Consider the following 21659-nt stretch of genomic DNA (forward strand, 5'->3'; position numbering starts at 1 on the left):
TTTATGAGTACGATGTTAAGTTACTCCTGATAATAAGCATTGTTGGTCTGACCTACTTTATTTCAGCTGCATCATTCTTTGACTTGTGTTAAGGTTTAATTTGTCTCTGGTTGCCTCCTGTATGGTCTGCAATCAGTACCTCTCATCTGCCCATAACATCTGTTTGTTGTTTCATTGCTGCAGTAACCCCAGCCTTTACTGGTTTCTCTGTGTTCTTTATGAGTAAATGGTTGTGCTTGTTTTTTTACCTTTTGATGTTTAGTTTATGTGTTTTATCATTTTACCTCCCCTCAACTTTTCTTGACGTTGTAGGCCTGCACCTGCCACTTCTAAACTCATTGAGAAAAGGTTGGTGTGCTGGCCTGGAAGGGATGTTTTGATGGGTAAAAAGAAAAATGTAATGGTGGCCAAACTTCTCTTGCATGCTTCAATCATCAACAGGTGCATAGCCACGTTATTTGACTTTTCCTTTTATTATTTATACGTCAGTAGTTCACTCTGGTTGAAAGGTTTTTACAATGATTATCACGTCCTGCTGGCGAATTAGTTGTTATTTCGGCGTTTTAGGCTTTGTTTTGGCTCAATTTCCTAGTAAATAAAGCCATTCGTGTTTATCTGTAATAAACACGAATGCACATGCACAGTACAACACATGCACATGCACATGCACAGTACAACACTGTGCATGTGCAGCAGGAGATAAAACAAGAAAACGGCTAACGGCTATTAGCATCTCCCAATGAAACAATGCAGAATGGTCCAAGATCCAGTGAAAAAAAACGCAAATAAATATATGATTCCAAGAAGGAAAAGCCTGGATTGTCGCTGGTAATAGTATGACCGTTGGTGTTAACTGAAGCGGACACTAAACCTACCGATCGCTCAGATGTGACCGCAGAGTTGATTGACGTGAGTTAATGTTCTGATACGAGGCTCTTTAAGTTGCTGTAGATCGGTGTATTCAATTAATAACGGTTAGTCTTCGATCACTCCGAGCTGCCGTTTTACTCCGAGGCATTGCAGAGGGTCAGGTTCGGTCTGGCATTATTTAATACTGTTTTACTAATTAAGTCTGGTCTTAGTCTGTTTTCCTCCCTAATCTGTTTTCATTGTACTTCAAATAAAAGATGAAGACATTAATGATTGAAAAGAAAAGGGCAAGCTGTGTCACAGAAAACATGAGCTACAACCGCTTTGGGAGAATCTTTAGCCTAGCACTGTTTTAGTCAGCCCTGAGATGGACTGGTGACCCTTCAGGATGTACCCCACCTCTTCCCCAATGACCCCCCCCCTCCTCCCCCCCCCCACCACACACACACACACACACACACACACACACACACACACACACACACACACACATGCTTTCTCATGCTGAGGATATAGTTGTTATTAATTTTGCTGAATTTCGAAGCTGTTTACGTTGATATTATTACCACCTGGTGGTGAATCGTGGGTATTACAGTGTTAAATTTTTGGCAATCCCTTCTAAAAGATCATCTTAATTTTTTAGAATACAGTAAAAACATATCCAGACAAAAAAATGCTGGTTTTTTTTTTACATTTTCATTTTCATTATTATGATAATAATAATAATAATAATAATAATAATAATAATAATAATAATAATAATAACAATAATAATAATAATAATAATAATAATAATAATTATTATTATTATTATTATTATTATTATTATTATTATTATTATTATTATTATTATTATGGGCTGCACAGTGGTGCAGTGTGAAGCGCTGTTGCCTTGCTGCAAGAGGGTCCTGGGTTCCACCCTGGCTCTTTCTGCATGGAGTTTGCATGTTCTCCCTGTGCATGCGTGGGTTCTCTGCGGGTACTCTGGCTTCCTCCCACAGTCCAAAAACATGACCGTTAGGTTAATCAGCCTCTTTAAATTCTCTTTAGGTGTGTGTGTGTGTGTGAATGGTTGTTTGTCCTGTCTGTCTCTGTGTTGCCCTGTGACAGACTGGTGACCTGTCCAGGGTGTACCCCGCCTCTCGCCCATTGACAGCTGGAAATAGGTGAGTGTGTGTCGTATAAAAGGCTACTTGTTTTTTCATGCACCAGTTACCCGTCCTGATGGTACCTCACCTCTCATCCAGTGACTGCTGGGGATAATATATAGCCATACTGCCGTAAGTTGTCAGAAGCTATTTGTTTTATAAATTCATATGTTACAAAAAGTTACTGCTTCAATATAGACCCACTCAGATTTGTAGGTACTGTTTTCAATCAGAACTATGTGTGTGATCAGGAGGTGGATGATGGCTTTGCAGATCTAACACTTTGAGCTTTGAGTGGATCTGTTTTAAGTAAAAACCTTTGGGTTTGTTTAAAGAAGCTGTTTTTTATGTACTTACTAAAGATGAACCAGACAAGATGGCCTTTGGAATCACTGTAGAGGAATTTTGTTGGCCACCTAAAGGGAACAGACACTTTTTGTTTTCCAAGGGAGAATGAAGAAGATCAAGTCTCCATGTACATGTGACTGGATTTGAGTCAGAGCACAAGGAAGAAGCAATTCTGTTCAGATGAGCTGATGCTACCCTCTGCTGGCCATGTGTATTTACCCAACCAGGTCTAGAAACAAATTGAGAAAATTACATTATATCGGATACTTTAAATCACCATGGAACAATATCAAATACTCACAGAGCTCTTCGGGATGGATATCACTCTGACGTGCACCAAATATGTTTTTGATATGTCTTTTGGTCTCGATTTCTACATTTCTGACCTCCCGTTGTGAGGACTGGCCCGCACATTGTAATGCATATTGACTCCAGATGGAAATGCAGTCTAATTCATAGTTTGTTGGATTTAAATTCAAAAACAAAACTGAGAAGAAAGTTATTGAATTGCACAAAATAAGTGCATATAAATAAGTCAGAAACTTGCAAACATTTTGCATTTTAGGTCCAGAGCATCTGGTTAGAATTTGATGCTGATTGTTTGCGACTTTGGATGTCAGTCTTGTTTGTTTGAGAGAGAACGTCCCTTGACTCTCATTCAAGTGCTTTGCTTTTCATCTGTCGTATCGTATGAAAGTTGTCATAACTCTAAGAGATAAGTGCATCGAATGTGTTTTTGAGCCCAAACCAATTTGAGGTTTTGTCTGCTGTATCTGTGACAGCTTCTTTATTTTGTCTATTTTTCTCACAACAAGCATCTCTGTGTTTAATTTCTGGTGAGAAACGTGTCTACAGGCTGATGTAAAGCCAGTACAGACGCGATCAATATTGACGACAAGTAAAAGTCTAAAAATAATTGTAGAAAAAATAAATGTAATACATCACTTCTGAAGCTACATGATTTTTTATATTTCCCATGCCCACCAGTTGAGTGGGCTCACTGGAAAGGTGAGAGGCCATGCAGGAGTGACGCATGGACGGTGTGGGAAACAAACATTTGGGTACCGCTCTACCCAGGTCAGCTCGAGTGTCAAATGTACGTGAGACTGGGCATGAAATGTTTCGTTTGAAGCCTGCTTGTCAATAAAAGGTTGCAAGTGGCTGGGCGTAATCCTTTCCAGCTCAAACTGTTTCATTAGTCCCCTTTTGCTGCTTTCATGTTGTTTTCAGTAACAGCATGCATCCTTTTTTTTTTTTTCGTTTAAAGCAACATTCTCAGAGAAAACCACGAAGATGGCTGCCTTTTTTTTTTTTTTTTTTTTACTACATATGCCACACTAGCTTAACAGAGTATTTTTGTATGTTTGAAGCTTGTTGTACTTCTGCTGAGGAAAAGAAATGTTAAGTTGATAAAGCAAACTTTTTTCCAGCTACATAACACATGTTACGCCAGTGGTCATCCTTTTGTAACGCCTTTCGCCAGTGAATGCTTCAGAGGTTATGTAAGCTGCTTGGTGCTGAGCAGGTTGCGCACACAGAGTTGGAGAGTTTTCTTTTTGTTTGAAACAGCTGCCTGCTGATGCTGACAGCATCACTATGACAGCAGTCAAAGGGAAGCAAAACAGGTTATCTAAGCAATGGGCTTGAACTCGCAACAAAGGTTGATACAGTTTATTTTGTGAAATTTCTCCACAAACTTCAATGCATTCCATTGAGATTGTATGTGAAACAATCTCATATTCTGTATTATTTTCTTGTTTTTTTTTTTTGCAACAACAAAAAAAGTTGCTAAAGCAGGTGTACATTTATATTTAATCCCCTCAATCAATACAAACATCTTTTGCTGCAATTACAGCTACAGGTCTTTTGCAGTTTTTCTCTGCTTTAGACAAGACATTTTTCCATATTTGTCTGTCCAAAGTAGCTCAAGCTCTGTCACATTGGGTGGAGAGTGCCTGCCAACAGCAGTTTTCCAGTCCTGCCACAGACTCTCAATTGGATTTAGGCCTTGACTAAGCTTTGATCCAAACCTTACTATTTTTGCTCTGATAGCATGTTTACTTCTTTCAATCTGGAAGGTGAACATTTGGACTAATCCAAGTCTGTTTGCAGCCTCCCACAACTTTTTTTTTTCCAGGATCAACCTGTATTTTGCCCCATGCACCTTCCCATAAGCTTGGGTCAGCATCCTAAAATCTGCCCCCCACCAAGTTCACTGTGGAGATGTCAAAGCTTGGGAACTTGTTTTGTAACCTAATCCTGATTCAAACATTTCCACAACATTCTTCTGTCTTCCTTGTACACACACTCTGATATCTGAATCAGTGTAAAAGGGGTGCTAAATACAAATGCATTTTTTAAATTCTCCTGAAACCTCAGAATTATGCACTACTTTTTGTTTTCTATTACATAAAATGTTGTAATGTGACAAAATGAGAAAGTAATTTAAGGAACTTTAATCTTTTTGCAAGACATCTTAGGTTGGATCTATTTATAAGTGATTTACTTTTTCCCTTTCGTTTGTTTCAATATTTAGATTTAGACAAGTTTAGATTAAAAGAAATCGCCATATTTGGCAAACGATTTGTTGCTGTGTAGCCGAACCACTGCCTCCTTCTGTTTACTGAGTCCAAGATGAAAACTGTGTCATTCTTTGAGACTTCTGTCCACAGGGTATAATTTAGGGGCTGACCATTAATCTGTCCAATGGCTGTCTGATATGAACCCAGACAGTTCTTGAACTGTGTGGTCAGTTAAGTATCAAGAGAGCCGCCGTCCTGTCAGGCCAGATATTGTGGGAATTTTGTGGTTCAAACCAGGCACTGAACAGCTTGGAGTAAAAACCTCAGTCTCTGAGCACAGCAGCAAGAGGTGTGTATGAAAATAGAGAGCACTGCCAATCCCTCTCCACTGGAAAATGCACTCAACATGGGCTCTGCCTCCTGCCAGCATTTTTTATCAAAGACCCCGATCTGAACTTACACATGTGTAACGTGCTTCTCCCTTTGCATGCTTTCGTGAAAATGCAGCGTCTCAGTGCTATGGCTGCTGGGAACTTTTCATCAGATGGATATAGACATATCAGCTTTAAGGATAACTGAAGGGTGTGGAAAAAGAGACAAACTAAATGAAAACTAATGATGTTCTCTCATTTATTATCACTGATTCCTTATCAAATGCAGTAGCCTTGCAAACAGATTTGTGCTTGTACTCCTTCTGCTCTGTTTGCACTTAATTTCATGTAAAACATAGAAAAAGAACAATTCGGGCCAGTCAATGAAATCTGATCCGGTTTGATGTAATAATAAAAGTAAATAGACACTGATACATTGTGTGCTCATTAACTGCACTACAAAAGAGCTAAGGAGGTTGTTTTAGTTGCTTAATGGTGTTTTTAATTAGGATAAAGAATTTAATGTTAGTTTAGATTGTTTCCAGTCTTGGGGCTGAGCCACAAAACAGATCCTTTCTGCTAAGGTGTTTCTCATTAAGGTAGTCAATGTGTCATGGTGAAAAGAGGAATCAAACACAGGACTAAACAACTATGAGGTGGGCAGGTGACCAAACAAAAAAAGGAAACCTTGAGGCTGGTCAGATAGGGAGCCAAAGTGGACTTGGCAGCTCAGGAAAAGAAAAGTGGGAGAGCTCTCAGTGGTTGGACAAGTGGCAAGATCTGAACAGCCATTTCACTTAACATTCTCTGGAAGCTGGCCTGTAGGCTGGCATAGTAGTGAAAATCTCTTCAGATATCTGTCAAGAAAACCTGGCTGCTGAAGAGTAAACAAGGCCGGCTCAAGGCATAAGTAAACTAAGCAATTGCTTTGACATCCTCTGCCCTGCACAGAGGCACGAAGGGTGCTCAAAGCCTCACACTAGTGCAATGTCAAATTTACATTTTTTGTATACATTTTACACTATTTTAGATCATACAAGATAAAAGGTACAAGTTCTTATAAACACTTTACAAAAGTTACAACTAAAGGCTGATTTCTGTCAATGGCCCATAAATTTGTGTCACTTATGAACTGTGGCATCCATGCATTTGGGGCCATTATTTAAACGTTTGTTTAAATAATGGACATCTGAAATCGCAGTGCGCATGCCCAACATGCTCTCAGTAGATAGCCGTGGGGCACAAATCCTGTGGCCCCAACCTCGGATTGTCCAATGAAAATACTGGAAATGCACGCGTTGTGTTTACGTTCTGCAGGATAGTGTGAGTGCGACCATCTAGGCAAGGCAAATTTATTTGTATAGCACATTTCAGTACAAGTCAATGCAAAGTGCTTTACATGATTACATCATTGGAAAATAAAAATAAAAGCAAGTAAAAAAAACTGTTGAAATAAAATGTGGGAAACAAACAAAATTTAAACAAAATGGGGAAATGGAAACTAAAAGCAAATATTAATCTAGTGTTGGTTGTACTTGTTGGCTCACTGGAGGATTGATGTGAATATTTTCTGTTTATTAAATTAACAATATCAGTGAGCCTTTATTTGTAATTTTATGTATAAAAATAAATTACATCTAGCTTATATAAAATGTATTTTCTAGTATGTCGGTTTATCCTAATTTATCTGTTTAATTTAAAATTGATGAAAGTCAGGTTGTATGTGTCACAAAAAAAATTGGGGCTAATAGGTGAGTTTTTGTGCACCACTTAACTTATCTTGCCAAAGACGCTACTGCTTATGAACACTGAAATTGCATTCAAATTATTCAAAAGTTTTCCTTTGCCACTTGTAATTGCAACTTAAAACTTGTCCTATTCTATACTACTCCACTGACGTTTTACTAAAGCCCCATGCATCCATTCACCTATTGTCTATGCTGCTTATCCATGCAGAGACATGGGGGACTTGATATATATGCAATAAACTTTATTGGATATTATTTCAGGATTACTTCAAATTCAATGGAAACGTGGGTATAAACAAGCAACACTTTTGAAGTAAGGTTTATCCATAAGAAAAATGCTCAAAGGTGGTTGTGACAAGCCAAATAGCTCTCCCCCAGAGTGCAGAGGGAGACGCTGGGGAAACCAGAACCCCAGAGCAAAGGTGCCCAAAAGGGACCAACACAGAGATAGCTTCCTGCCCCATCCCAATGAAGAGCAGAGAGAAGCGCCAGCCCCCAGACCGGGGGGGTGAACCCCATTATCAGGATGAGGGTGGGGGGACCACCCCAAACCTGACATACCTAGTCCATACTCCAGCCCCAACCCCTCACCCCAATCCTGGCCTCAAAGACCCACGAGCCCATCCATCCAGAGATGGGGCCAACACAATCCAAACAGGGCAGACAACCAGAGCCCACACCATGAACCCTAACCCTGCCTGCTTAAGTCCCATGCCCTATTCCACAGAAGTGCCTGCCCCAGCCGGCCCCCAGGACACAATGCCCATCCCCAGCCTAGACCCTGGCTAGGCAGCCCGCTCTTCCTCCAGGCCTCAAACACCGGATTGCAATTGGAAAACAAGGGTGTGAATAAAACCCTAAGCCTGCCTCCGCCTGCTGAAATGTCGCCTGCTCAAAAAGAACATGTTGTTCTCAAGTGCATTTAAAACTGGGAGGGCTAAAAGGTGGCAGCCGACACAGCACCCCCCCCCCCCCCCCCCCATCCAGATGGTGGTATTGGTTTAGCTAGGCGGTTTAGCTAGGTGGATGACACTTGGGTCAAAACCCAAACCAAAGAAATTGAGGCATTCACCAACCACATCAACTCAGTGGACAACAACATAAAGTTTACCAGAGAGGATGCCAAGAACAACATGTTTCCCTTTCTGGATTGTGTGGTACACATAGGGGAAGAGTCTTAAAACTGAGGTTTTACGGAAGCCCCCACAAACATACCACTGGAGCACAAACTCTCTGTTATAAGAACTCTAAGTTACCAGGCTGACAACATTCACTCTGCCACAGAGGAGAAACAAAAAGAATACAAGCACGTCAGGAAATCACTGCAAGCTTGTGGTTACCCAAAATGGGCCTTTGTCAAATCAGCCAACACAGTTGGCAGAAAGAATAACACACCATTGAATACAGAGAAGGACACAGAGAGACGCAAAAACATTGTCATTCCATATGTGTCAGAAGTTTCTGAGAAACTTTGAATTTTTGTCAAACACAACATACCAGGAAATTTCAAACCTAATAACAGTCTCAGACAAAAACCGGTTCAACCCAAAGACAGAACACCCAAACCACAGCTGAGCGGCGTTGTGTATATGGTCCAATGCTCAGACTCCTACATTGGATAAACTAAACAACAGCTAGATAAATGCATGGCACAGCACAGGAAGGCCAGCAGCTCGGGGCAAGATTCAGCAGTTCACTTGCTCCTCAAAAACAAAGTGCACTCTTTTGACGGCAATCTTGTCCAGATTCTGGAGAGGGAGAACAGATGGTTTGAAAGAGAGGTGAAAGAAACCATCTTGGTCAAAAGAGAAAAGCCATCACTGAACAGAAGGGGAGGATGGCACTTCCAACTCCTCAGTGTTTACAGCTCGGTCCTCCAACACGTTCCAAAGAGATTACATCAGCATCATCATGATTCAGGTGACCAAGTACTCTGAAGTAAGTTCAGTTCATTTCCACTGCCTGGTTTTCACTCTACTGGTTATAATCCATAACTAATGACCAAAGGTGAGGCTCTGACATGGAGAGAGGGATTGACAGAATGTGATGTTGCGCTGATCATTTTTGATGAAAAAAAAAACCTAAAGCAATAACCAAAGAGCTCCCTTTACCCATCGGTCTTCATTCTGACTCTTGTTTATAGTCAACGCACTGATCAAGTATTGATCATTTAAAAGAAAAGTTGTCCTGCAGTGTTGGGTGGTTCTGCAATGAACTGGATTGGAAGTGGGTCCCGAGATCTAATTCTGCTCTTGCATCCCAAATAGGTGAAGAAGTTGGAGACTTGGGGTGTATGCACACCAGGGAAGTCTTTTGGTCCAGACCACTTGCTTGAGTGTATTTCCACCCACACAAAAGGTTAGTTCCGAGGAGGAAATGGACTCTGGTCTATTTAAAGCAGACCAAATGTGGCAGGTCTGAATACACCCTTACACATTAACCACAGAATAAAGATTTAACTCAAGTTTTTAGTTCTATATTTTGTACTAAATAGCATTTCCTTAATCTGTCTGGACAGCTCATAGCCTCTTTATTTCCTCTGAAGTTTCTCACGCCCCTGCAGAGAAGGTGTCTCAGCCACTGACGCCAGCAGTCTACAAAACTGTGTACCCAAAGAGCATTTGGTCCTCAGGGCAGGAGGGGTCAGATCTCCCTCTGGGTCATGTTTATTACAAGAGAGGTTGTGAACCAGTGTAGATGGATTGGATTGGGGGGTAGAGTTTGTTTTCAAGAGGTCACCTCGAGGAAAGCTCCAAACTGAGTGGCTAAACGATGAGAGCATGTTGTAGAGGACAGGTTATAAAGAGAGTCAAGAAACCGGACACAACATAGAGAGACGCAGCTTTTGCAAGCTCAGATTACATAAACTAGTCAAGAAAAGCTAATATATAACACCCATATAATTAGCCTGTTTCTTCAGCCTGCTGTCAGAAGTCACCATGACTCTACTGCTGAACTGCTGGATGTACTTGGCTGCTCTATCACTGGCAGTGACCACGAGCCATGGTTTAATAAGGTATTCAGTTTACTTCTTCACAAATCTCTTGTTTAGGTTACAAAAGAGTGGTAGAAGCTGTACAGGTTTACCAGTTGCAAAACAGTTTTTGAGCGGGAAAAAGCTTATCGCTGCAAAACTAAAAGTGACAGCAAACGACTTAACAAATGAAGACAGGATAACCAATGGCTTTTATTGGCTTGTTACTAAAGCTTTTTATTTGCGATGAATTAGCATGTGTTTTTGTTCATTTTTCTGGCAGGGCGTTTAGAGAAAAATACGTCTGGGCTTTATTACAGGCTCAGTCGTACTGAGACCATGACTATGCACATGTGTGTCAGAAATTGGAGAAATATTTCCCTCAGAACTCATAGAATTTTTTTTCTGTCACCACCTTCATTGCCTCTACTTGCATTTAATTGAATGGATATTTTTCTTTTTGGTTATTTTTCAAATTTCCTCTTTTGCTTCTTAATGTTTCTAGAATTGCTCTCAAGAAGATGCCATCCATCAGAGAGACATTACAGGAGATGGGAGTTTCTGCAGAGCAGGTGTTGAGTGAGCTGGCCCAGATGAGCACAGCTGACCCCAACAATGGGACTGTTCCCACACCTTTAACCAATTACTTGGACGTGAGACATTTTTACTTGCCTTTATGTGCTTTATTAGTGTATATTCACTGAAGAAAGTCTGAAAAGTATCAAGAAAATGTTTTTGTGTCATAGATTCTGCAGGTGAAAGGAAATAAAGACATGTTAAATTGAAGGCATCTGGGTTTGCTGTTTGAGTTTTAGACAAAAACAGACCTAAGTCGTCAAGGTTATAGAGACGCACATATGCAAGAGGCTTCATCACTGCTTTTTGGATCAATGTTGAAAATTTCCCCTCGAGTGAAACAGCAGATCCATTAGTCTTTGAATCAGAGGTTTGTGCATGACTCATGCTCCTAGTGTAGCGTTTCATCCCCTCAAATGTTGTTGGTGAAAAAAAAGTGCATGGGGAAAGATAAAAAGAGCATCCAAAAAGCTTCAGAAACACTGTCCTGTTTGTCTTTAACAGACTCAGTACTTTGGAGAAATTAGCATCGGCTCCCCTGCCCAGATGTTCAACGTGGTGTTTGACACAGGCTCAGCCAACCTGTGGGTGCCCTCACAGAGCTGCTCACCTTTCTCCACCGCTTGCTGTAAGTGTCAAAATATGTTTAACTACAACCAGGAAAATAAACTTTACATCAAAACCTAATTTAAACTGTAACCCAAAATTCACTGTATTATAGGCAAGTGTGCCAAGGTGTCAGAAATATTCCTTAGAGGTTTTTTTCTTCATATTTATTGCATGATTATTGCATTGCACTGTTGCTGTGAATGTACCTGCTTGACACCCAAGAAGTGAATTTCCTGTTCAGCAACACCTCAAATGTAGTTTATTTGATTGAGATCTGGTGACTGTGAAGGTACAGTGTAGGGTACAGTGAACTCATTGTTATGTTCAAGGAAACAGTTTTGGATTACCGGTACTTGAGCTTTATGAGATAGTGCTAGAAATAGCCATCAAAAGTCAAGTATACAAGTGTTGTTTCTAACAATTGGCAGAAACTATAATGACACATTCAAAGTCCCTTTTACCCGTTATAAAGCTCTTTGGTGATTCCTTTTCAGATATAGATGCATTGAGTAGCTGCCAGGTAATGGGTCGATTTTCTAAATATTTATGAGGATGAAGTAAGGAAGGCATTGAAAAGCATGAAGATGGAAAGGCATTATACCTGTGGAGGTATGGAGGTGTCTAGGAGTGACAGTGGCAGAGTTTTGCACTAGTCTGTTCAATAAGATATTTGAGAGCGAGAAGATGCATGAGGAATGGATGAGAAGTGTACTGGTACCAATTTTCAGGAGCAAGGGAGATGTGCGAAGTCGTGGCAACTACAGAGGAATAAACCTGATGAGTCATACAATGACCTTGTTGGAAAGAGTTGTGGAAGCTAGACTGAGGTCAGAAGTGAGCATTTGTAAGCCGCAGTGTGGTTTTATGCCAAGATAAAGTGCAACAAATGTAGTATTTGCTTTGAGGATGCTGATTGAGAAGTCAGGGGGAGCTGTATTATATTTTTATTAACTGTTCAGAGCAATGATGAGTGTGGAAAAGAGTTGAAGCAACATGTCCAAGCAGGTTCGAATGGTGGGAAAAAACATGCCAGGTGTGTAGTGTGATAAAAGATATCAGCAAAAGTGAAAGGAAAGGTCTCCAAGAGGTTGGTGAGACCAGCGATTTTGTATGGTTTAGAGACAGTCGCACCGAGAAAGAAACAGGACGCAAAGCTGAAGGTAGCAGAGATGAAAATGTTGAGGTTCTCTTTGGCAACCTCCCAAACATGACAACCTCATTCTCAGTAAGTGGGACAGTGTTGAAGGAATCTTTAAAACCTCATCAGTGTTTGAACTGTTTAGACACAGTAGAGTTTTCTGAAGACTAAAGAGGAGATGTATAGATGGAGTTGAAGAGGACAGAAAGGTAACTGGGGCGAAAGAAGAAGATACAGAAGATAAGGTTAGATGGACCTAATGTGGATACCTCTGAAGGGGAAAGGCTAAAAAGAAGAAGAATTGGTTAATTTACTGATTGTGTTAACAAGCAACTAAAGAGGCATCCAAGGAAAGTGTCCGGTGATTGTATGTAGTAAATTTGTAGTTGAAAATAAGATCTATGTAAAAATTACTGGTTTAAACATTTCAATAATTGTCAGACGTGGTCATCGGTAGACCAACCCTGATTTGGGCTCTCTTTGTTCTGTGTATACATAACCCTTCAACTGGTCGCCAAGCAGATAAACACAAGCTTCTGAAACTCATAAACATATCTGATTATATTGAACTGCTAAAAGGATTTTCTCACAGTGGGACACTTAACTTTAATGTATACATATAAGCTTTAAAATATTTTTTATGTATATGAAATTTTATATCTTCAACATAAAATTATTTTCTGACTTAAACACATTTTGGATGTTTAGTTACTCACAACAGGTATGATTCATCCCAATCCCATACTCATGTTTCAAATGGCACCGGATTTTCAATCAATTACGCTTCTGGGACTATCAGGGGATTTCTAAGTGAGGATGTTGTTGTGGTGAGTTCAGAGTCCAGCACCAACTAATCACCCATTTAACTTAAAGGTGTGCCCGCTGTATACCAACTCACAACTTTCTGTCTTCTGGATATTTGATCCCCCCAGGTTGGCGGCCTCCCTGTTGTTCAAGTATTTGCTGAAGCCACCTCCTTGTCTGCCATGCCATTTATTTTTGCCAAGTTTGATGGGGTCCTGGGGATGGGTTATCCCAACGTGGCTGTTGATGGGATAACACCGGTGTTTGATCGAATCATGTCTCAGCATGTCCTCAAGGAAGAGGTGTTTTCAATCTACTACAGTAGGTGTGTTCACAGATTTCATTTACACGTTATAATGTCATGTAAAATCCACATTCCAGAAGAGACTTTACATTCAAGCTTGACAGGACTATTGCAAGTGCTTACCTGGGCAGATTAAAGTCCGTTGTCCTTAGCTCCATGGCTCCATCTTTGTTTTAGATATATTTCTGAATCTGTTACAGACCTACCATAATTGTTATAGCATTTGCCCATATTTTGTATGGATGAACACATTACTATAAATGATGCCCTATTTATAAGAAACCTTTGGGATGACATGAATATGTTGATTATTTTTTTTTTAAAACTGACAGCTGGAGATAGGCCCCAGCTCACCTCTCAACCCGAGGGAGGGGTGCTGTTAGAAAATTGACATGTTAGACATGTTAGAAAATGGATGGATGGATGGATGTTTTTATGTGAGCAACGACCAAAAACATTGAAGGGAAAGTGTATCTAGAAATAAACTTCTATGGGTGAAGCAAAACAGGGGAGCTAAACCTGGTTACCACCTTTTGCTAAATCTGAGGTGGTTTGTTCAAATTAAACTAAGCAGAAAATATTGTTGATAGTATACCTTACATTTAAATTTGTTTTTAGATTTTTTTAATGGTTGGTTTTAAATCACTAATTATAAGTCATAATGTATATAATACCAAATATTTAAGGATACTCCTGGTAAAGATGCTTAAAATAACCTAATAATTAATACAGCTGTTTGCATTAGCATGATCTCACACTGAATAATTTTCTGTGCAACTGTGCCCTTTGGAGATGTTTTTGTTTTCTTTGCTATCATCCTCACTGTGATTCATGATAGGATTGAAAAGGTGCCCTGATTGTAGTGGTTTTTCACAATTAATTATTTGCTGACCTTACGGTAGACATGGACAAGTTTAGGAAAGTACCCATTTTATTGTAGCCTGTCTTATGATGATAAACAAAAATCTGCATGTCTCAAAAAAAGATTTTCTGTTGTCTTTGGCATTTTGAAGATTAGTAAAGAGAATGTGGCCTGTTTCTCATAGTTTATTTGTGCCTGTGTTAGGCAGAAAGTAATGGATTACTAATTACAATTCCTTTACCACCCTAAAAAAAATGAAACAAGCAAAGTTATGCTTCTGCAACACATAAGCAATGCTGAAATACAGTATTTTAATGTATAAGTAAAACAAAATTCTGAAGGATTTCTTTCCTTCCTACTGAATGACCCCTACCACAAATTCAGAGAAGCAAGATATCCGCACATTGTTTTAGTTTAAGATGTATTCTAGAATAATTATAATTTAGTTCATATGATTTCATGACTATAAGAACAACCAACCAGAACTGGGGGTCAGCATAATCACACTAAGGTTGAATTGTCAGGATTTAATTTGGTAAAATCTGAAAAACAGGAGACTGCACATATTAAAGCTGGAAGGGACCGGCAGGAATTGAACATGACAAATACTGATCAAAGGCTTATATTTAATTAAATGTTTGCAAGCTTGTCGGGAATTTCAAGAAGGTGTTTAACCACTTAGAACTCCAAGTTCTTAAACCTAAAGTTATGTAGGAATTCAAAGATAGAACTCACCATCAGAGCTACCAGGGACAGAACAGCAAAGACTGACTCACAGGGTCGGACAGGGCTGTTTGCTTTATTAAAACCAACTTGTATTTCTGCTCCAGGGTTCCATAACCTTTGTCTCGCTCAGTTGGTTGTATCACCTGTTTTTTCTACCACAGCTCAATCAGAGTGGATTTTCCTTGTCACTGCCCTTTTTCACACCTGGAGGTTCTTCGCTTTCGATTCTGAACTGGATAAAGCTCTCTTTGAAATTTGCCGAGGGTCGCTGAACACATCTGAAGCATAGAAAAGAAGAAAAAATCAAGAACTTTCAGGAACAATTAGATGAATGTAATAAAGCCTGTGATGCAAACAACAGCATGGAATCCAAACAAATTTTGAAAAGTCAATCTGTCCTGAGCCTTCCCGTTGGGTTCATACCTTCTTTGTTGTTCATCCCCCGTCACAGCAAAACTCAGCTCTTCGCTTCCATAGAGGAATAATCAGCAAAAACAGACCAGCCAATCAGAGGTGATTTTTGATAACTTCCTATGTCCCATATTACAGCCAAGGAAACTATTATATTTCAAATATATATTTACTTTCAAAAGAGAAACAACAAATATCCATTAACTCTCAGAGTAAATAATACACTACTATACAATCTCCTGAACTTCAAAAATAGCAAGCTAACTTTATTTCCACCAATTATGACTGAATCCAAAATATCTATGGTATTTTAGAACCTGACCTGGAGGAAAGCAGTTCCTATTGCTGTAAAGACAATTTTGAGGTGTTCTGTGCACTGCAGTACAGTTGTGTTTATTTTATAGTAACCTGGTTTGCCAATAATTGTGACATCTGTTTATTTTTTAATTTTTTTAAACAACCATGCTAACATATGGGAGGATTCTTTCCCTCTGAATAAATGATTTACAGTGTTTGATCATACTACTGATGTAAAAGACTTAAATATTTATTTTAAGATAAGATAATCCTTTCAGATGGAGATTTGTTTTTACATCTTGCAAAACCAGTACCCATATAACACACATAGATAAAACACAGATAAAAGCAGTAAAATGTCTTAAAGAATATATATCTAAAAGCAAGCACTTCACAAATATAAGACACTGAATGCATTCAAGTCATTGTACCATTAAAACAACAACATGAGCTAATCAGTGTGTGTCTGTTTAAGGTGTTCCTTGAGATAAATTAGCTTTTATAGCGCTTTGTGCTTTTTAGACATCTTTACCAGGGATGTTAATAAGTTATAAGGGCATTGTATAAAGGATGTTGAGTGAAGTGTTAAATCTACTATTTTATTAATGGAGATTTTCTCATGCTTCTTTGCCATCTCTTAGGCTCTCAAAATAGGGAGAGAAAAAAATAGATGGGAAATGCATGACTTTAGAAATTTACTGCATGTTGCACCCGAGCAACAGAATGCAATTCCAAAACAAACAGGAAGAAAACTCAATACAACACAACTTTTAACCCTTAACCATTAACTCATAAAACCTAATAAATTACAGACATATCAACTAAAATAATGTTCTGCTTTCTAAAGTCATGTTAGCTAATGTCGTTTAATAAAAAGTCACTTTACCTTTGTGTCACTGTCTGACATTAAAAATTAAAAATAAAATACCGTAGACAAATCTTCTCTCACTTTGCAAATAGAAACAATTTTGGTTATCTTAACTTAGCTAAAACAGGAAAGGTTTAGTTTAATTTATTGTCAGATGAGGGGCAGAAGTGAGTATGTTTTTTTTTTTTTATCTTTAAACTGTAACACTGTTGTCTTTGGCCTATTATCATGCTGGATCATTGGAGGATAAAGACGCCACAAATTTGAACCTCTACGCTGAAACCTTTTTTTTACGTACCATCAACCATAAATCACCAAACCCACACTTTCAACAGTGACAAGGAGAAAATGAATTGCGAACCGTCAAATATCCAGACAGGGAGCTTAAAACACTGACGCATCATGAGGCATGGACCCCTGGGGCTCGGAGCTGTCAAATGGCCCCAACGTATCAAACTAACTGCAGACCCTACAGATGTGTTTTTGGTTTTGAGTCCTCAGATGGTTGGGTTCTGAGTCTTTGCACAGGTTTTGTTCATTTGGTGTTGGTCGGATCAGATGCTTTGTGTTCATCTGGGTTTCTTTATGCTCACTTGCCTTCCCTTTGTAGTCATTTAATGTCTGTGGTCATTTCATATCTTGTAATAACAATGCTCTCACTTTGTAGTCATCTTGTCACTATTTCTAATTTTTGTCAGCTTGGTGTCAGTCGTCTGTAAGTGTTGTGATATTATGCATCGTTTTGTCATAGTTTAATGTCAACAAGTCTTTTCAAAATGAGGCCCAGGGCTCCTATGAACCTTTGAACCATGCGGCCTGTGCCCAGCAGGCTCATTTGTAAATCTTTTCATAGTTGTTACATGTTTTTTAGGGACCCAAAGCACTCCCCTGGTGGAGAACTGCTCCTCGGGGGAACTGACCCAAACTACTACACTGGAAATTTTAATTATCTGGAAACAAGAGAGATGGGAAAATGGGAAGTCACCATAAAAGGGTGAGATCTTTGCAGATCATCGTACGCAATGTGTGTGTGTGTTCGAACATTTTTGCATGTGAGCGTTTAGAAATGACACGTTTTGTGTCTTGCTTGTTCAGAGTTTCTGTGGGGGCAGAGATGATGTTTTGTGCAGAGGGCTGCACAGCTGTGATCGACACGGGCTCCTCCTACATCACAGGGCCGGCCTCCTCTGTCTCAATGCTGATGAAAACCATTGGAGCTCAGCTGGATGAAACTGGAGTAAGTCTCAAACCCATGGCCACAGAATTTCACACGCAAAATTATTTTTTCTAAAAAAAGACAAAAAAAACAAAAACAATCATTGAATCTTTACCTGGTATTATCTTTCACACTGTGTTGTTTAACAGTATAAAATCAACTGCGAAACTGTAAAGATGTTGCCCAGTGTCACGTTTCACCTGGGAGGCCATGAGTACTCTCTGACGCATGAAGATTACATAATATGGGTAAGACCGAGAATGATTGCCAATTTGTTGTGCAAAATTTTTCATGACAAAAAAATGTGTATCTGAAGGATGTCTTAAAAAAAAAAAAAAACTAAAAAATGCCTGTAGAACCTAGTCTTGTTACAATCAAAAGTTTCAATATATTTTATAAAGATTTTATACCTAAAAAAATTGCAAGTAAAACAAAATGTAGAAAGTGTTTTAACACATTCAAAAGTCACCTAATTATAAAATAATAGAGTCCATCTGCATGTAATTTAATCTCAGTATAAATTCAACTGTTCTGTTGAGGCTTTGCAGGTTTGTTAGAGAACATTAATGAAAAACAGGACTATTAAGATCAAGGAACACAGCAGACATGTTAGGGATGAAGTCTATACCCCAAGCATACCTCATACATCTCATAGAGCTTTGTTCAATCCATCTGACCGATCCCAAAAGGAATAGAGTATGGGACCATTGCAAATCTACAAAGACATGGTCATCCACCTAAACTGAAAGCCCATCCAAGGTAAGCAGTAAATAACAGAGCGGCCAAGAAACCCATGTTAACTGTGGAGGAGTTGCAGAGAGCTGCAGCTCAGGAGGCACAATCCATGATTGCTATTAGACATACACTCCACATTTCTGGCCTTTATGGAAGAATGGTAAAAAGGGAAATATTCTTTAAGAAAAGCCAGAAGAAGTTTCCTTTGCACCTTTTGTTAGACTGGTTGCACAAGACTTGAGACTGAGTGGGGGGAGATTTAACCTTCCTGCAGGACAACAACCAGAAATACCAGTGACAATATCAGATATCAGTGAGCATGTCCTGTTAGAAATATATTTCCTGTCTACATGATTAGGGTAATTTGATATACATTTGTTTAAAAAAAAAAATCCACATTAGTATTGGTTTAAGATATTTATTAGAAGTCTAATTATAAACCTGGATTAAAAAAAATACTTTAAAAAGAATAAAACAACACTCTCCAACTGAGGATTATTTTTTGTCTGGATATAACCAAACAGATATATGAATTCAGGACTCCTTATGTGCATTAAACATGTATTTTCATTGTTGTGGAGTTATTGGTATAATTTCTTTAATATCCTTTAAACTCATCTGCCTCTTCGTGTTACAAACAACCTGGTGACAGAGGAGCTGTGAGTAGCAGTCCAGGTTGGAAATGCTTGCTGCACCTCTGTCAATTTTATTGTGGAGCAAACTCAACTTTATCTCAGATGATTTCCAGAAATACCTTTTGCCGTCCCGTACATCTCCATTACTAATGGTTTAGATTAAAATAAGTGTTTCTATTCATCAGTATTAATAAATATGTAAATAGCTCATATAGTATTTCCTGAGCACTGAAATGATTACCACTGAAAATTTTATGAAATCAGTTTTTAATGTGAAAACAAATAAAGCTGTCTGACTTTTGGTTTTCATTGTTTAGACATTTTTGTGGACCTTACATTTTTTTATTGTATGCCTAGACTGCTTTAGGCTAAACAGTTTTACCTTGACTAAACCTAGATGTAGAACTACATCACAGCTATAAATGGTCATACAATAGATATATATTATGAGTGAGGTCTACAAATAGCTGTGTCAGAATGGCCCAGTCAAAGTCCAGCATCAATTAATTTGAGGATCTTTGGCAAGACTTAAAAACTGATTGATGTTCACAATCTGCCTGAGTGTGAGCTATTTTATACAGAAGAATGGGTAGCAACTATACTCTCCAGATGTCAACAAAATTCAGATATCTGCTACATTGTTTTCTAAGATGCTAAGGTTGCTAAGATATCTTTTATAGACAATGATTCATCCCTGGATTAAAAAAAAAATTAAAATTAAAAATCTGTTGTGATTAATAGCAGAACCTCGGAAAACTCTTGAGAAAGATCTGTTGAGCAGATTCGACTATCCGACGGACCCTCCTTTCCAGAACCCCGGAATAGACTTTACCAGGGAGGCTTAAGTGTGCGATTCCTCTGTTGTTGGAACACACCCTCCGGTCCCCCTTTTTAAATAGGGGGACCACCACCCCAGTCTGCCAATCCAGGGGAACTGCCCCCGATGTCCACGCAATGCTGCAGAGCCTCCAGAGCCTTAAGGGACTCAGGGTGAATCTCATCCACCAACGGGGTGGGGAAGGTGCGTTTGGCAAAGTTCTACTATGTCAGGACAGCAGCAAAACCGGGTAAATACCACTTGTTGGGCTAAACTTTTTTTCATTCCATCATGATACACTGAAATTGTGGACATTTCAGGGGACAGCTTTTGCCGGTGGACAGGATATCCAAAATGGGGTTTGTCCTTGGAAATCAGGATCATTTGGTCACTCTACCAAAGGGGCAGAGTGATATTACACACTTGGGAAGAATATGTAATGCGCCTTGTAATCCGGTGCGTTTTATATGTGGACAAAGACACACATAGACACGTAAATTCACATTGCGCCTTATAATCCGGTGTGATTTATAATCCAAAAAATACAGTAAAGCAGATTATTGTTTCAAGAGTTTGATACACAGCAATGTACGTTTCTAATGTTTCACTCCTGTTAAAACATTTGTTTGTTTATTTATTGTTTATTCAAATGTATGCCGTTTGTAATAGTTTTGGTGTTTAATATGTTTTCACAGTTTACCATTAAAGGACTGTATTAAAAAAACAAACCTATTCTTACAGCAATCACAGATTGAAGGGGATGTCTGCATCGTCACATTCAGGGGCTTGGATGTGCCACCTCCTACAGGTCCCATCTGGATTTTAGGAGCCAACTTCATTGCCCGATACTACACAGAGTTTGATCGTCGCAATAATCGGATAGGGTTTGCTACGGCAGTCTGACAACATATGAAAATGCACATATGGTAATCTGTCTCACCATTTTACTTTTGCTGCTGTTTTCCAATATTTTCTTGCCAACTTAAAGTGGGGGGCTGACTTTTGTCTGCTTTTAAGATAGCTATTTATTTAAAACACTGAAAGAGATGACTACAAAGCATGTATTGAATTTTATTTTACTTTTAATTTGACACAAGTTGCACTGAAAACCATGAAAAATATTTTTACACCTGTTTGTCTGAAATCAATTCTTACTGTCTCTCTGCTTGATAAGAACTATAACCTATCAGAATAAAGTTGTAATGTGAGCTTTTATTTTGGTTTCATTGTCATTTGTGCATTCACTGCATTGTTTCCATCCCAGTGTGATGAATGCATTTTGGGAAAGTTATTTATAAAGTTGAAAACAGATGCTGCAACAGATTTTATCTACAGTAGCAAAGCCGGCTCTAACGTTTTCAACATTGTGGTATATCCTTCCGTGAGAGTTGTTACTTAGAAAATGGGGGAAAAAATAAGCTTTCTTTCTGTCAGATTTACTCTTTAAGCAGTGACAGAACAAACTATAATCAAAACCTTTTTGCTAAAAATCATCAGCTTGGGTTCTCTGTCAGCTGCTGGTTTAAATTGGAAATGCACCAATCCAGCTTTTCTTGGCCGGTACCGATTTCTGGCTTTCTTTACGTCCTAACCTGCTGATAAAAATTTTTTTACAACAGATAAGAAAACATATATTCTGCAGCATTTTTGATTGATGCAAAAGTTTTGAATTCAACAGGA

At 38.9% G+C, this 21659-nt stretch overlaps 1 protein-coding gene across 2 annotated transcripts; it reads left to right on the forward strand.

Annotated features, from left to right (window-relative positions):
- Positions 1-2057: 2057 nt before the first annotated feature.
- ren (renin) lies at positions 2058-21194 on the forward strand. 2 transcript variants are annotated; one of them, XM_036138891.1, is made up of 9 exons: positions 2058-2150; positions 10487-10634; positions 11062-11185; positions 13013-13131; positions 13237-13433; positions 17448-17570; positions 17672-17813; positions 17942-18040; positions 20721-21194. In XM_036138891.1, the coding sequence occupies exons 2-9, from the start codon at positions 10503-10505 to the stop codon at positions 20880-20882; spliced, it is 1098 nt and encodes a 365-aa protein (XP_035994784.1). In that variant the 5' UTR covers positions 2058-2150; positions 10487-10502; the 3' UTR covers positions 20883-21194. The 2 variants fall into 2 exon arrangements, with proteins under 2 accessions (XP_035994784.1, XP_021171966.2); XM_021316291.2 differs by lacking the exon at positions 2058-2150 and adding an exon at positions 9847-10023.
- The last annotated feature ends 465 nt before the right edge of the window (positions 21195-21659 follow it).

Source organism: Fundulus heteroclitus, chromosome 1 (assembly GCF_011125445.2).
Source record: "Fundulus heteroclitus isolate FHET01 chromosome 1, MU-UCD_Fhet_4.1, whole genome shotgun sequence".
In the NCBI taxonomy this organism is placed as follows: domain Eukaryota; kingdom Metazoa; phylum Chordata; class Actinopteri; order Cyprinodontiformes; family Fundulidae; genus Fundulus; species Fundulus heteroclitus.

Excerpts from the sequence above, each read along its gene's own strand:
- ren (XM_021316291.2), top strand. The coding sequence starts at position 9,947 with ATGACTCTACTGCTGAACTGCTGGATGTACTTGGCTGCTCTATCACTG. Across the intron at positions 10,024-10,486 it reads ACGAGCCATGGTTTAATAAG|AATTGCTCTCAAGAAGATGC; the intron begins GTATTCAGTTTA and ends TAATGTTTCTAG. Across the intron at positions 10,635-11,061 it reads CTTTAACCAATTACTTGGAC|ACTCAGTACTTTGGAGAAAT; the intron begins GTGAGACATTTT and ends TGTCTTTAACAG.